Source organism: Carassius carassius, chromosome 37 (assembly GCF_963082965.1).
Source record: "Carassius carassius chromosome 37, fCarCar2.1, whole genome shotgun sequence".
NCBI classification, from domain to species: domain Eukaryota; kingdom Metazoa; phylum Chordata; class Actinopteri; order Cypriniformes; family Cyprinidae; genus Carassius; species Carassius carassius.
Window position 1 is genome coordinate 23,794,058 of NC_081791.1, and position 16,843 is coordinate 23,810,900.

The 16,843-nt window shown below is 34.5% G+C and overlaps 1 protein-coding gene across 1 annotated transcript; it reads left to right on the plus strand.

Annotated features, from left to right (window-relative positions):
• The first annotated feature begins 225 nt into the window (after positions 1-225).
• On the plus strand, positions 226-14,282 carry LOC132118452 (E3 ubiquitin-protein ligase MARCHF9-like). Its single transcript, XM_059528300.1, has 4 exons — positions 226-1,795; positions 11,658-11,813; positions 11,943-12,135; positions 13,292-14,282. The coding sequence occupies exons 1-4, from the start codon at positions 1,451-1,453 to the stop codon at positions 13,624-13,626; spliced, it is 1,029 nt and encodes a 342-aa protein (XP_059384283.1). The 5' UTR covers positions 226-1,450; the 3' UTR covers positions 13,627-14,282.
• Positions 14,283-16,843: the final 2,561 nt, after the last annotated feature.

Below are 16,843 nucleotides of genomic sequence, written 5' to 3' on the forward strand. Positions count from 1 at the left end.
TAAGTTGTCCAAATTAAGTTGTTAACATTTCTATTACTAATCAAAAATGACGTTTTGATATGTTTACAATTGAAAATTTACAAAACATCTTCATGGAACATGATCTTTACTTAATATCCGCTGATGATTTTTTGCATAAAAGAAAAATTGATAATTTTGATCCATACAATTGTTGGCTATCCCTACTTATGAATGGATTTGTGGTCCAGCGTCACATTTATATTTCCCGCCGCGTCCCATTGACACGCAGGGGAAACGTCACGACAAAAGAGATCAGCACCTTGGACAGCGGCGCCCGTCACAATTCAGCGTATACTTGGAATCTCCCACAGGAGAATGGAGCAGGAGCGCGCACGGCAGCGAGACGTTTGTAAATGAATCATTTTGATTGGGCGAGAGCGCGCCTTGGAAACAAGGGCCGTGTGTTGATGCGCACGGCAGAACGTCCATTTCGAGGATGAATCAGAGGGGAGCAGCATCAGCATCCCCATCACATTACGATCAACAGCATCATCTGCTCCGACTGACCATCACACCCTGCGAAGAAGGAAAATAGGCGAACCTGAGCACGGTGCCTTTTATTTTTTCCCTTCTGGAAGGTCCATCTTTGAACGTGGCGAGGAACCATATCGGGCCGGGAGGGGGATGGTGATGAACTTCAAATGGAGACAATATCCTGGCATTTTCCCCCAGCTCTTCAGCCAATACTGCCATCGTTATTGTTGTTTTTAAAACACCAACCTAATGGATTGTTCTAAACCCTGCGTTTGGGATGGGAGGTGGCGCTGGAATATGTCGCTGGGAAGATGCACAAGGAAATGATGTGAAAGCTTCGTCATAATGCCTCTGATGAACAATAAACAAAACTATAGGATTGCATCCGAATCCAGCTTCCAACTCTTTTGGATTATGTTTTTATGCTGAAGGATCCCCTGACGATGACTGTGTGTGGCAACGATGCTGTGAAATGCCATTTTGCATCTTCCTTGTCTCTCATCCACGCGTCCAGGCTTTGGATTGCTGGGAGTTTATAAAAATTAAATCTCTTTAGACCTGGAAAAATGCATTGCCGGCTATTTATCGCAATACCTTAGGCTTATTATTGTCATCCTCGCGTCCTATAATGATTGTATCAGAGAAACAACATCGGCCCTAACAGGCACATACATGCCATCAGACGGAAAATAACAAGCCTGGAGATTTTCTGACCAATTACCTTTGGTTTGGACAATTTCCTCTGAGACTTTAGGGTAGCAACTGCGTTTCAGCCTAATAAAATATTAATAATAGGCCTAACGGGTCAAAAACAACAATAATAAAAAATAATACTAATAAAAAGAACAATAATAATGTATACAAATAATAACGTTATATAAAAATAACCACAACAATAATAATTATCAAGTATAATTATAATCATCAGCCATACGACATACACATGTAGTCAAACATGTTCAAGAACCGGATCCGCATGTTTTTTAACGAACTGAAGGTGCTGGTTTTTATGCGATCCGGTTCTAGACGCTCCGAGAGTGACGCAGAGCCGAGCAGACGACCCAGCAGCAGCATGAGGGGGCTCGGGATGGGCGGCTGCGGATGGCCGCCCTTCGTTGACTGCTCCAGCCGCGACGACGAGGAAGAATACTACGGGAGCGACCCCAGGCCCAGGAGTCTGGCGTTTGAGGAGAAAGACCCCAAACTGCAGGCGGGCCTGGACGCGGTCAGCCTCACCAGCAGCACGGGCAGCGGCATGAGAACACCTCAGTGTCGAATCTGCTTCCAAGGGCCAGAGCAGGTAAACCAACGCTGTTTTATATCACATGTGTGAGCACAATAACAAGACCTGTGTGCGTTTTCTTTAGGGTAATGCTCATTTTTGTGACGCTGGAGCACAAAGCCAATTTTTTGAAATTGAGATTTGTACATCATATGAAATCTGAATAAATAAGCTCTCCATTGATGTATGGTTTGTTAGGATAGGACACTATTTGGCCGAGATACATCTAGGCTATTTGAAAATCTGAGAGAGCAAAATAAATAAATAGATAAATATATATAGGGAGAGAATTGGATTTAAAGTTGTCCAAATAAAGTTCTTAGTAATGCATATTACTCATCAAAAATTAAGTTTTGATATAATTACAGTAGAACATTTACAAAATCTGTTCATGGAATATGATCTTAATATCCTAATTATTTTTGGCATAAAAGAAAAATCAATAATTTTGACCCATACTATGGCTATTGCTATTGCTACATATATACCCTTCCTACTTATGATTGGTTTTGTGGTCAAGGGTCACATTTCCCATTTTAAATGTGGTAGATTATAAGGCAGTGTGGCCATGTTGCACATGCTGCTTGTTATTGTTGCTGTAGTGAAGTACTACAGTACGTACAGCTCCACAAAGTACACGTTGTTCATCAGCATTGCTCGTTTTTTTAAATGTCAATACAACATGATATGAACACTAAATTGTGGCTCATTTTAATAATAACAATACTATGAGCAACAATGCATAGTTGTAAGCAGCTCCACAAAATAGTTATGCAATAAGTACATGATGTCCAATAATATTTTAGTACTTATTTATTTAAATACACTTCAACACTGAAATTTTTATATTATAAATATAAAACAATACACACTAATAATACTATAAGCAACAATGCATAATTGTAAGCAGATTTACAATATAATTATGCACTATGTTGTTCAATAATATTACTTACAGTTTATGTAAATACACTTCAACACTGAAATGTGGATATTATAAATAGAAAACAATACACACTAATAATACTATAAGCAACAATGCATAATTGTAAACAGCTCTACAAAATAATTATGCTATATGTTCATGTTATCCAAAACTATTTTAGTACTTATGTAACTTACAGCACTGAAATTTGATGATAATAATAATAAATCCGTAAAACAGTGATGCTTAAATGTAAATGGCTCCATAAAATAAATGTGTAATAAGTACATGTTGTCCAATAATATTTTCAGTACTTATTTGTATAAATACACTTATGCGAATAATAAAATGTGATTATTACTAATAATAATACTATGAACAACAATGCATAATTGTAACAATGCATAAATAATACTATTAAGTTCTTATATATGTAAAAATACTTGCATGAACACCAAAATGTGACTAATAATAAATAATAATAAATGAAAGCATATACTAATAATGAAAAAAATAAAGTTATCTAATATATACTGTATTATAAGCAGATAAATAATTTGATATTAGGTATTTGTTGTCTAATATTTTTATCATATCTAATACTGTAAATAAACTGTTCCATGAACACTGCATAGTTATGTGCATAATATGCATTTTGTTTAGTTCTACATTATACATTGTTCTGTTGCCATGCTTGCTCACTGTAAACATTAAACATATAAAGTGAGCCTTAATTTTGCACAAATGAGCAGAAATTGTTTGGTAAGTTTTGGCAGCATGTTTAGCTCACCGCCACGCCATCTGGAACAAAGACCAGCGGCAGTATGTAGACTAATAATGCATTTCTCTTTTGATGGGTTTACAGGTAAGACATTGGAGACTGTCGATTTACAGGTTCATTATGCCCACCCAATTAACCTCTCTATTGCTTTTTATGAGCAATAGATGTCTCAGTGAGGTTCTGTATGGAAATCTATGATCTCAGGAAGATCATAAAATGAAAATAATAGGTGCTTCAGTTCAGTTTTTAATTGGCAAATTATTAAGCAACAAAATAGCTGTTGTTCATCTGTAAACATCTTGTGATGGATGCCCTGCTTGTGAACTGAGCGTCTATCTTAGTATAATCAGATCCTCATGGCTAAATTTGTATTTGTATGGTAAAGGCGGAACAAAGGATGGATGTTTGGTCAGCAGCCAAGCTGAGAAACAACAGATGCGCGGAACCTGTAAAGCTTGTCTGCTGCAAGGTAGCCATAGACATCAGCTAATATGGAAAGATGTTAGCCATGTACCAACACAATCCATCTGGCAGTCCATCTGATTATGTCAGCCCCGGTGTCTGTTTTCAATGTGAGATGCATTTCAGTGTAAACCTGCCTCTCAGGTAAATGGTTTAATGAGCTGTTGAAAGTGCTGGACAGACAGAAGAAGAACAGCTGCTGGAATAAAGACATTCAATTTTAAGATCTGTTATTCATAGTTATAATATTGTTTCGCGGATCTTTTTTAATGTACAGTTTGATCAGAATTTCAAGAATTAACCTCTTTGGAACAAGAGGGAATTAGCCCCTGCTGGTGGATGTCGTAACGGCAACATTTGGCAAAATAAAAAGGGATAGTTCACCCCCAAATTAAAATTTTGTAATTTACTTATGCTCATGTCATTCTAAACTTTTTGGAAATTTTGAGGAACAGTGGACTCCAAAACAACACAGGACCTCATAGAACATAGACATTTTTGAAAAACATAAAAAGGGATTCAAATTAATAAGAATAATTTAGAATAATAATTAAAATAATAAAAAAATTCTGATGGTGGCCTTTTAAAGTAGCTATTGTATTCTTACACATACACACATTTTTTTATTTTTAAAAAATTTCAAATATTTCATTATCTTATAGATATTTTGGTCACTGTGCCTGATTTTTGGAGTTTCTTAAAATCACTAAATAAACAATTCTATATTTAATAAATAATATTTAATATTTTGAATATTATATTTTTGAAAATTATTTGTTTCCTGTCTTTGATGCCACACCTATTTAGCAGTGTTATTTTAGTATCGCGACACTATTTAGCTTTTACAAATATTTAGAATTCGTTTTTGTATTTTCAGTTTTTCATTTAAATTTCAGTTACAGTTCTAGTTATTTTGTTTTATTTAAATGTATCCATATAATTATTTAAGTTTTAGTTAGAAAACGAAATAAAATGTAAATGAAATATGTTTAGGGGTTTTCATATTTAATTTAACATTTAATTTAATGTAATTATTTAGTTAAACGTTTATTTTAAGTAACAAAAAAAATTATGGTTTTAGTTTTAGTTAACTGTAATAACTATAATAACTGTTTAGTTGCTTGTCATCCAGGGGTGTGTTAATGGTTCCATTGAACTTTATTGGTAACAACGGACCACAGTTGCTTTTGGGAAACGCACCCCAGAGTGATCAGTCACCATTTACGGCTCAAGCGATTGACTCACAAACTGACTGCACAATGATGTCACGTTTTTCTCTCTCTCCATATTTTATTTTATTTTGTTTCGGTTAATGTTTATTTTAAGTACCAACAATATATGGTTTTAATTAACTCTAATAACTCTGCTATTTAGTCGCTTGCCAGCCTAATTGATTAGTCATCATTTACGGTTCAGCTGATTGACTCAGAATGAGGCAGCATCATGCAGAATCATGTTTCAAAGCCACAGTATACAGATGAGTACTGAGTGACAATGCAAACATATAGCTGCAGGAATTATAGTCCTCGTTTATTTAAATGTGAATGGCGTGCTGAAGGGGGAGATAGGACATCAGTCCTCATTAGTCAGCTTTCTGATCTGTCAGGGCTTATGGAACATGGAAAACTGATTTGTTTTGATGTGCTTGTTCTGGATACGAGCTTTAATCTGATTAAGCTGAGAGGTTTTTTATATATATATTTGGCTTTAGCGCCAAAGCGTGATCTGCCATGATGCCACGTCTTTTTCACACACGGAACAAAGCTTTTTGTTAGTGATTATTATGTGCAGAGAATGACTTGAGTGCTGATTACAGATGTAGAGATTGAGAGTCTTTCTGTTACTCATGTTTGATTTCGGTTAAACAAAATCTGGCCTTGGATCTCGGATAACAGCTAGATACTCTGAAACAACAAGAGGAGGACAGGCTGTACTTTAGAGCACAGTATGACTCATCCAGGTCCACTTATCGTAACACTCACATTGATCAGATCGGCAGACTCGTGATGTCCACTGTATTGGAGAACTTGACGGGAAATGTACAGGACAAGTGCAGTGTGGTTCAAAGGTGAAAATGTTTCTGGTTTATGAGCTTTAATTTGATTTAGAATTCAAATGACATCAACACTCAAGCTAATGTGGTCTAAACCTGATGATCATCTTCTCCAGCATGGTTCCAGATCTTCCAAAGAGCATCTTGCGCTGTAATGGAAGCAGGAATATCCTTTTGTATAAAGCAGTAACAATGAACAGTGACAAATGTGATTATTTAAATAGTGATTAGTGACCTAGAAATAGTACAGAATCTGTAATACTTCTTATTCAATATCTTTTCTTTGTTCTAAAATCTTCAAAATCCCCAAACTTGGTTTATTTCCACAATAAAATGTATTAATTTAATCAAATTAAAACTGTAATTATTAATATAGCAATATTGTTGCTATTAAAATTAATTAATTATTTAAAGGGGTACTCCAACCCAAAATGAATATTTTGTCATTAATCACTTACCTCCATGTCGTTCCAGTAAAGGCTTTGTTCATCTTCGGAGCACAATTTAAGATATTTTGGATGAAAACCGGGAGGCTTAGTAAGGAAGTTACACTGTCAAGGCCCAGAAAATTATGAAAGACATCGTCAGAATAGTCCATCTGCCATCTGTGGTTCAACCATAACATTGGTTGATGGGGATGAGAATTCTATTTGTAAGCGAAGAAAACTAAAAGAATGATTTTATTCAATAATTCCTTTGTCAACAGTTTCTTCTGTGTCTCTCCGTATTTCTGTATGCCGCGTATGCTCTTCTGTATCAGTCGCACCACAAGGATGTGCTGTTTTCTTTTAAATCAAAGCTAAATACACATAGAAACAGAGCATCCTTGTGGCAGATGGACTATTCTGACGATGTCTTTCATACTTTTCTGGACCTTGACAGTGTAACTTACTTGGTAGTCTATGGGTCAGTCACAAGCTTCCCGGTTTTCATTCAAAATATCTTAAATTGTGCTCCAAAGACGAACAAAGTTTTACAGGTTTGGAACGACATGGGGTAAGTGGTTAATGACAACATTTTGATTTTGGAGTGGAGTATCCCTTTAACATGATTCAGTATTTATTTAATATATTTCATTATTTAATACATTTGAATTTATTTTACTTGATTAATTGTAATTAATAATTAGTTATAATATTATGTATTATTTAATTATGTTTTAATTTTGAATCATATAATATTTTAAATATTATTATTTTTATTTGTTCTTTTAATATTTATATTAAGTGATAATTACATTTTAATAAATGTAAAAACATTCCAGATTTTCAGTGTGGACTTTTGTGTCCCACTCTTTGTATTTCACATGCTGAACTGACTACTATTCTGATCTCTTTACTGGGCTGTTTGTGTGTTTATTCAGACAAACTGAGATGAACACACTATAAATCTGTTTCTCCTCAGAATCAATAGTGATTATTAAGCTTAAAGTGGTTCTTATTCTAGTCACACCTCAAAATTGCATTTAGACACGCTGGTACCACAGTTAATGAATCGATGCAATTAATGACCAGAGATTTCTTTCCTCTTTTCTCTTCTTTTTGGCGCAGTACTGGAGCACTTCGGAAGGCACTTTTGCAGTCTTTCTCTAAAGATTACATCAAACTTACAGTCTTGAATCTCTGCTCCCAGTTGCACACCCTGTTCTTTATACTCGGCTTGTTATTCACATTCTATCTATGTGAATCTACACATTCTACCTAATGTTCTCTTGGCAGCTCTGGAAATGCTGCGTTACATCTGTAATGTTAGTTGATTCATGGCTTCCCACTAAATCTATCTAGCACAGTTACTGTCAGTTGTTGTGGTGGAGGGTGTATTTTTGGTGGTTCATGCTCATACTTAAAGTTAAGCATTAGAATAAACCTCTAACCTTGTGTATTAAACATTCTTGGATAGTGATATATTACTTAGGGCTGCAAGATTGGGGAATTGCAAGGATTGAAAGTTTTTCTGATAAACTTTTTTTTTTTGCGCATTTGTAAGGCTGCACAAGTGCAATAGTAATATTTATTATTTGGCTGTTTTGTTTAAAGGGGTCATATGACAACAACGACAAACAACAAGCGCTACCCTACACTGCTCAAAACTTGTGTTTGAATCATCAATGGCAAATCCTTTACATATTTAAACGTACTTACAGGCTGTGAGTCAGCATTATATGTTAGAACGGCTACTCTCCCAGGAATAAGTCCTCGTCCTCCCAGGCAACACACAGCGTCTCCACTACATGGTGGCGGCGGCAGCAACAATACTACTGTGAGAATCAAAGTAACGTCTTCTTTCTTTGCGTGAACATCTGCGCGGCGTTATGCAAATCTTCCTACATAGTGACATGTGGGGCGTGTTTAAACAAAGCGTTTAGGAGGACGTGGACGAGTCTTAACTTTTCTAAAGAATATCACTTTGGGTTTGAGACTTTAGTCTTTGCAACTTTAGGGATCTTATCTATTCACGAACAGCTTGTAACACTCCAAAGAGAAAGGAAAGTTTGAAATCGCAGCATATGACCCCTTTAATATTTTCACTTACTAGTACTGCTATTATAACAACAACGATAATTATTATCAAATAAATATTATATATTGTAATTGGGTTTTTTTTACACTCCAGTTTTTTTTGGTAAATCTGCACAATCTGGCCCAAAGTTTTGTGATTATAATGACATTAAAATTATATCTAATAATGACATACATAATGAAATCATTGCATACTATAAATATTACAAGAGTTATGCAATAATTATACTATTTTGTTTAAAAAGTTTCATTTACTACTACTACTACTAACAACAACAACAACATATATAATTGTGTTTGCTATTTTTATTTTTTATACATTGTTTTATATAAAAAAAATCTGGTTTTTGTGCTAATTTATAAGGCTACACATTTGAACCAATATTTTGTGATTATACATCAATATGAATATACAATAATAATAACTAGTAGTAGTAAATAAAATATTCAAGAATGTAAATCATAAGTAATACTATTTCAGTATTTTACTGTAAAATAAAAAAATACAATTTCATGAAATAATATTTATGAAAATACAATAATAATAATAACAACAATAATAATAATTATTAGTAGTAGTAAGTTAATATTAAACAATGTAAATGACAAGTAGTACTATTGTAATATTTTACTGTAAATAATAAAATCAAAAATAATATTTAAGAAAACTATAGTAATAATAACAATAATTTCAAAACAACCGTACCATTCTAATGCTAATATTTTTGGCTGTCTTAAAGGATAGTTTACCCAAAATAAACATTTTGTCATGTGGGACCTTTTATTACCCACATTCTTTAAAACTGTTTGGTTATTCACATGCTTATAATATCTAATAATATACAGTGTGTGTGTGTGTGTGTTTATATATATATATATGCCTAATATCTTCTTTTGTGTTCATCCTTACGAAAGAAGGATGAAGGGCGAGTAAATAATGACAGAATGTTCATTTTTGGGTGCACTATCCCTTTAATTAATTTTCAAATGTTAAGCCATGAGCTGTTATTTTTGGGAAAAACCACAGCACCCATTTAAGCTTCTTTTTTTATTGACAACAGCCTAACAACCACAAAATGCACCATAGTTACAGAACGCAAGAGCCAGTGCATTTCCAGTGAAATCTCTCAAATGCGTTTTCCAGAGCGCTCGTGTTGTACCCGCAGAGCTGCAGGACTTTCAGAGGTGTATTGAGTGAGTGTCTGGAGCAGCAGAGGACAGAATAACTCACACGTCTTTTAACTGCACACTCTTCAGATCCTCCGGTCCCTCCACACACGCTCATAAGTCTCGTCAGCAGCCGCATGAAGCTCGCTGTGTGCCTGATCGATATAGCGTTTGTAACGGCAGATGGGTTCATGAGTAATACCTCATTTACGTAAATCAACTCCACCACAACACTGTGTGTGTGGCAGCGTCAGTCATGAATGGATATCGAGGTGTGTCTGTGTTCTTGCCCAAGGCCCTGCACTTGTAATGGCAGCTCTAGATGACAACAGATGTCACAGGATCGTGATGCCCATAGAGGCTTTCAGCTGTGTAAAATGTAACAAAACATGTAAAACTGTATAATCATTTATTGGAAAATAATTGATTTGATATTTTAAACAACTGTGAAGCTGAGAGAAGTATAGTTTCAGTGGGTGAGGAGCATATTTATAATCATGTGAGTTATGTTTTAGGTATGTTAAGGTTTCTGACAGACAGCATGTTGAGCGCTCAGGCTGCCTTTTTCTCCTTCTCAAAAAGTGATGATGTAGTGTAAACATCTGGTAATGTGTGTTTTCCCTGGACCCCTGATTCCTGTAAATACTACAGTGTATTGTGCATGCTATTTTTTTTTGACAGACATTGATGTTGTAATATTCAAATGATGTGGATTTGAAAACAGATGAATTGTAAGGTAATAATTATTTTGTAGACAGCAAGTGTTCAGTGATGTGACTGATGCCCAAGAGTTTATGTTCATGGTTTTAGTTGTAATATTCCAAATGATAGCCTGTCATAGTTTTTGACAGGCGTAATAATGTGCATGAAAGGTGAACCTAAATGCTTTTTGCGTAGTTAATTATACTTATTTTACAGAATGAAGTTTATAGCTGAAATAAATGACATGTTACTCAGAGACTGACATGTTTTGCTTGTCAAAAACTGTTACATTCAGCTGTCGGAAAATTTCGTCTTTTGAATTTTTCTTTATGGCAGGAAAGAATTAGTTTTGATTAGGGTTGGGCCGACAGATGATGTCATCATCCATCGCCGATGGCTGATCCCTGTGATGTCATCATCCATCGCGATGTTTCACTGTAGACATCGTCCGATGGCAATTTTGTAGACATCACCCAACCCTAGTTTTGATGCTGTCTAATTTGTTCAATATAATGATTTATAAGTATATTTATTAAGTTAGTATTTATTAATATTTTGAAATAGCTTTTTTTGTTTTCATTTTGATTTTATAACATTTCTAAATTACAGTATTTATTCATATGAATTAGCTTTTTTGTTTTCATTTTAATCTTATTTAATTTTAAAATTACAATATTTATTAATATTTGGAATTAGCTTTTATTTTATTTTGTTTTATTTTATTTTCAATTTGACTCTTTTTATGTCCTTTTTTAATAGCTTTTTTCTAGCTTTTTTTTAAATATATTTATATAGCTTTAATATTTTATTTAATGTTTAAATTGAAAATAATATTTTTTCTTTATTTATTTTAAATTACGTTTAATATTAAAGTTCAGGTTTTTCATCTAATATTTATGTTTTATCAAGTTTCAGTTTTATTTCAATTACCAATAATTGCTAATATTTTTACATTTAGTTAACAATAACAACACTAGAATAAAATGTCCCACGCATTTCACTTCTACATTCCCAAATCAAAAGGAAATTTTAAGCTGAAAACTATTTATGGTGAAATTTGATTGAATTGATCTTGATATAATTTTAATGGTCAGATCTATGATATTACTGGTTAATAATATTTCTTTCTGACTACAGTATTGGTGACAGGGTCAATCAAAGTCAATGAAAATGAACTGTTCTTGGGACCATCCTTTATGAAAAGAATAAACAGCATGAAGTTTTGATTGTTGATGTGTTGGTCATTAGATTTCTCTCTCCCCTGTCTGCAGGGGGAGCTGTTGAGCCCATGCCGCTGTAACGGCTCCGTGCGCTGCACCCATCAGCCCTGTCTGATTCGCTGGATCAGCGAGAGAGGCTCCTGGAGCTGTGAGCTCTGCTACTTCAAGTACCAAGTCCTGGCCATCAGCACCAAGAACCCGCTGCAGGTAAAGCATCAGCCTCAAACCATGATGTATCTGGGTCAGAGTAAAGCACTGGCTAGCTTCTCTATTTTTAGGCTTCTACAAGCAAAGCAAGATGTCATCTCACTGTGTTTTTAATGCTGTGTGTGTCAGTGGCAGGCGATTTCTCTGACGGTGATTGAGAAGGTGCAGATCGCTGCCATTATCCTGGGCTCACTCTTCCTCATCGCCAGTATCTCGTGGCTGGTGTGGTCTTCTCTCAGCCCGTCTGCCAAGTGGCAGCGCCAGGACCTGCTCTTCCAGATCTGCTACGGCATGTACGGCTTCATGGACATTGTGTGCATAGGTGAGAAACAAAACACCATAGATTTATCCTTTTTTAACGTTACGACCTCTCTTTGACTTCCTATAGGCTGTTAGCATTATGGTTTGTTAAAAGTTGTTAATATATTAGGTACATTGAATAAATAAATGATACTTTTTAAGCATGTTTTGATCTTGGTTAATGCTAATTTCTACAAATTTTAAAATATAAAAGTATTTCTAAATTTTTCAAAATACAAGAACTGGTATTAATATGTGTAATATATTACTATTATGTATTTATTTTTTTGTCAAATGTATTGTATATATTGAAAAAAAAAGATTTAATTCATTAAAGATATAAATTATATAATATATATAAAATAGATAGATAGATAGATAGATAGATAGATAGATAGATAGATAGATAGATAGATAGATAGATAGATAGATAGATAGAATATTTTAATGTTTGTTCAGAATTTTTCAGTTAATTTATGTAATAGTAATTTAAAATTAAAATTTTTTAATATAATTTTAATATGATTAAAAATAAGGTTTATATAAAGTAGAAATAGTATACTGTGAACAGACGATATTAATATTAATATGAAAATAAATGATTAAATTAAATATTTTTATATATGATTAAAAAATGTGTCACACTCTTGGATGTTTAGATAGATAGATAGATAGATAGATAGATAGATAGATAGATAGATAGATAGATAGATAGATAGATAGATAGATTATTTATTATAATTTATATACTATTAATTACTTTGATGTTTGTTTGTAAAAAACACTCTTACATTGAAAATACATTAACATAAAATGTTACTGATATTATTTAATGTGATACAGCATTATTCTGTAAAATAAACTAAAGAAATTAATTCAATATATATTTAAAAAAATGTTTCTATAACTTGCAAACTTACAAATGTCATATATATTACTGACAGTCTATAATATGAATATACTATTAATAAATTTGATGGTTGTTTGTAATGTAAGAATTCATGTTAATTTATGTAATATATTATAAAATAATATTAACCTTGATGATGCTTTCAGAAATGTTGTTAGCTCATGATACCTAGTGCATGGACAAATAGAAGCTTATTGTAAAGCGTTAGATAGCTTTGATATGTTTACGGATGAATCAGTAACATCCACTAATCTCTAATTCCTCACAGGCCTTATAATCCACGAGGGCTCATCCGTGTATAGAATCTTCAAGCGATGGCAGGCTGTAAACCAGCAGTGGAAAGTGTTGAACTATGAGAAGTCAAAGGACTTAGGAGACCCGCTGAGCTCCAGCAGTAAGTCAGGCAGCCGCGGCTCGCGCAGCACCCCACACGGCCTGGCCAGCGGCAGCAGGGGGGGCCAGCGAGTGCGCAGGTTAAGGACTATCCTCAACCACCACTGCGGCTACACCATCCTCCACATCCTCAGCCAGCTGCGGCCCACCGACACGCGGCTCGGAACCGCCACCAACCGCGAGGTGGTGATGCGGGTCACGACCGTATGAGGTCGGCCCGCAGAGAGAAGCGAAGCCGCGTTTTCTGCCTTTTCCTGCAAAAGACAGCATTACGATGCCAGGATGATCACGATTTTCCTTGCGTAACAACTTTTTCAACGGACGCACACGAACAATGCATAGGACATTGGCGCCAGGCGTTCCTGGAGTTTCTATTGACGAGACTCTCTCATGATCTAGCACACTATTGCATTTTTAAGTTCGATTTCCTCGCTGGTGTTGTTTTTTTATCGATACGTTTTTTAAAACGTTTTGATTTTCTAAGGGAGAATGGTACATGAAGTGACACCGACTTGTGATGTATATGGTGACTCATATGGACCTATTGTTGTAAATGATGTTTACGGATGCTTTTGAAAGCCAACCATAACCAAACGATCACGACACAATAACCAGGGAAACAAGATACGAATTGTTACATACTAAAATATATCACAGGGGAGGGTGCAATAAGACATAATAAGATTATACAGAGAATAAAAAGACGTAAACATTTAAAAAGAATTTGATCTTCTCTGCAATAAAGATACCTGTACATTTAACAGTGACCTTTGCATGAGGGTAGAGTTTTATGCCTCTTCGACACGTGGACATGATGAATTTGTTTTATTCAGAATGGTGCTCGTTTGAATAAACACTACTATTCATCTGCTGTTTGTCAAATGCATCATCACACAGGCTTTTGTTTGTTTAAGTGGCCTCCTCTTACAGATAACACACCTATACTAATTTTGTTGGTGGTTCGTAACCTTTAAGCAATGGCTGATCACATATAGTGCTTTCATTTGAATGTGAACGACACTGAATTACATGCATTTTTACCATATAATGCACAAATGCAGCTTGATTTGAAAGAATGACTGATTTGCCTCAGTATGCAGAAAGCAGACAACCATCCATATTATATTCTTCTGTTTTCTAGTTAAGTTTATATTACTATGAATGCATGCAATTACCAGTTATTTTAAATATAAATTGCAGGTATAAGTTCACAGAAAAAATCTCTCACTTATGTTGTTTCAAACTTGTATCTCTTTCTTCTATTCAACCGACTGAACATAAAGATGCTTTGAAGAAAGTCTATTTTGGTCAGAAAGAAGGTGGTGATTTACACTATCATGCTTTAAAAACGACACTAAAACTAGTCCAGGCAACACATATACTACGTTTCCTAGTCTTCTGAAGTATTTTACTTTTTAAATTTAAAATGTTTTGGTACTGTCCCTTTAAGAAAAAAGTTGATCTCAAGTAACATTTGTCATTGTTAATCTCACACACACACACACACACACACACACAAACACGCACACACACACAAAATCAACTCATTCCTCTTTCAACTCCTTTCTTTTTCTTTCTTAAACTATGGTTTATTTTATCCACCTTATTTTTCAATGCAGAAGTAGCCTAAGCCGTTTTCTGTGAATGTGCGAGACTTCCGGTTCATTAACTACTGTATGGAAATAATGAGAAGAATAACAAAGTGCAGAAAATGGTAAAACTGTTTGCACTACAAAACAATGTGTTCATCATTGAGATACTACAATAAATACTATGGTAAAACGATCTGTTTGAAAGTGAATGATATGGAAGCACGTTTCCACCACTAAATAAATGAAACAAGGTTAATTGAGACTTTTTTTTCTCACAATTCACTTTTTTTTTCTCAGATGTGTGTGGTATAAACTCTCAATTCTGACTTTATAACTCGCAATTGTGAGAAAACAAAAGTCAGAATTGTGATATAAAAAGTCGCAAATTACATTAATTTATTTTTTAATCAGTGGCGGAAACAGGCTTCCGTAGAATGACAGCAGAAGCCAAACACATTCAATTTGCAAATGGTTGCTCCCACTCTTACGAAAAAAAAAAAAAAGTTGGATAAAGTAGCTATAAGTACGTTGAAGCAATTACATTAGATATAACTATATCTACATAGGCCTACATTGTTCTGCAAATTTCCCAGGAGAAATCCGGTTATTTAGGAATCCACAAAATCAGGAATTTCATGTCAGGACAAAATATATCAAACACATTTTGCAATGATTTCACACAAATTTGTATCGTTGAACAAACAGAAAGCTGCTTGGTTTGAAAGTGACTTCTGTATGAGCTGTACTTCATAAATCACTACACCTGACGTTTTTCCTCTAGAGGAAGCAGCTTGGCGAATTTTCCTTGGTCATGGCTCAGTATTAAGCTGTTTTGCAGGTTTTTTTATCTCTCAGGAACAAGAACATTGTGCTTGTGAGACCAACATGAATCTCCAGCTCCTTACTGTGTGTCTTGACCATGATCTGATGCAGCTTTGTTTTAGCTCCTCATTGATTATCACTCCAGGTTACAAGCGTGAGGCCTCCTGGGTGCCACTATCATTGGGCGGCCCTTGCAGAGGTCACAGTGGTGCAGGGAGGCCGTCTGTCACAAGCCTTCGCCTGGCAGATGTGTGTCCACGCCAGGAGCCCACTGTGAGTCCTTTCACAATGTCACACCGCTCAGACATCTACACAGAGTCGACGGGGTTTAATCATATTCTGTGATGACAATACTGCGTGTTATTAGAATGGGTAATGGCTTAGTTTTTCCACATGCTTATATTTACTTAGGCGTTAATGATCCTGGTAAGCATATTGCATAATATTTGGCCTTAATTGTGGAGAATTAATATTTAGATTACATGCACATGGTCCTTGCTCCCTGGGACTATTCAGGAGCAACATGGAGGGAATTTTTTTAAATTGGAAAGATAGCAGAAGTGGACAGACAGAAGGCTCCTACAGTCACAATAATTTGGACTAATTTTTTTCAAGCCTAGAAAAGTCATGTAAATTAATAAACACACACACACACACACATATATATATGGTAAAAATTAAAGTAATAAAATATATAATAAATAAGTATATACCTTGTGTGTGTGTATATGTATATATATATATTAGTGCTGTAAAACAGTTGTGATTAATTGCATCCAGAATAACAATTTTGTGTGCACTGTGTATATTTATTATGTATATATAAATACACACATGCATGTATATATTTAAGAAAAATGTTGTTTATATATATATATATATTATATACACATACTGTACACAAACACGTATAAACATATATATATATATATATATAATATAAAATATAAGAATATAAATGTATATGTAAACATTTTCAAAATATACACTATGTGTGTTTGTGCGCTTATATA

Coding starts and splice junctions, on each gene's coding strand:
- LOC132118452 (XM_059528300.1), top strand. CDS start 1,451: ATGTTCAAGAACCGGATCCGCATGTTTTTTAACGAACTGAAGGTGCTG. Junction 1,796..11,657: donor GCTTCCAAGGGCCAGAGCAG/GTAAACCAACGC, acceptor CCCTGTCTGCAG/GGGGAGCTGTTGAGCCCATG. Junction 11,814..11,942: donor GCACCAAGAACCCGCTGCAG/GTAAAGCATCAG, acceptor TGTGTGTGTCAG/TGGCAGGCGATTTCTCTGAC.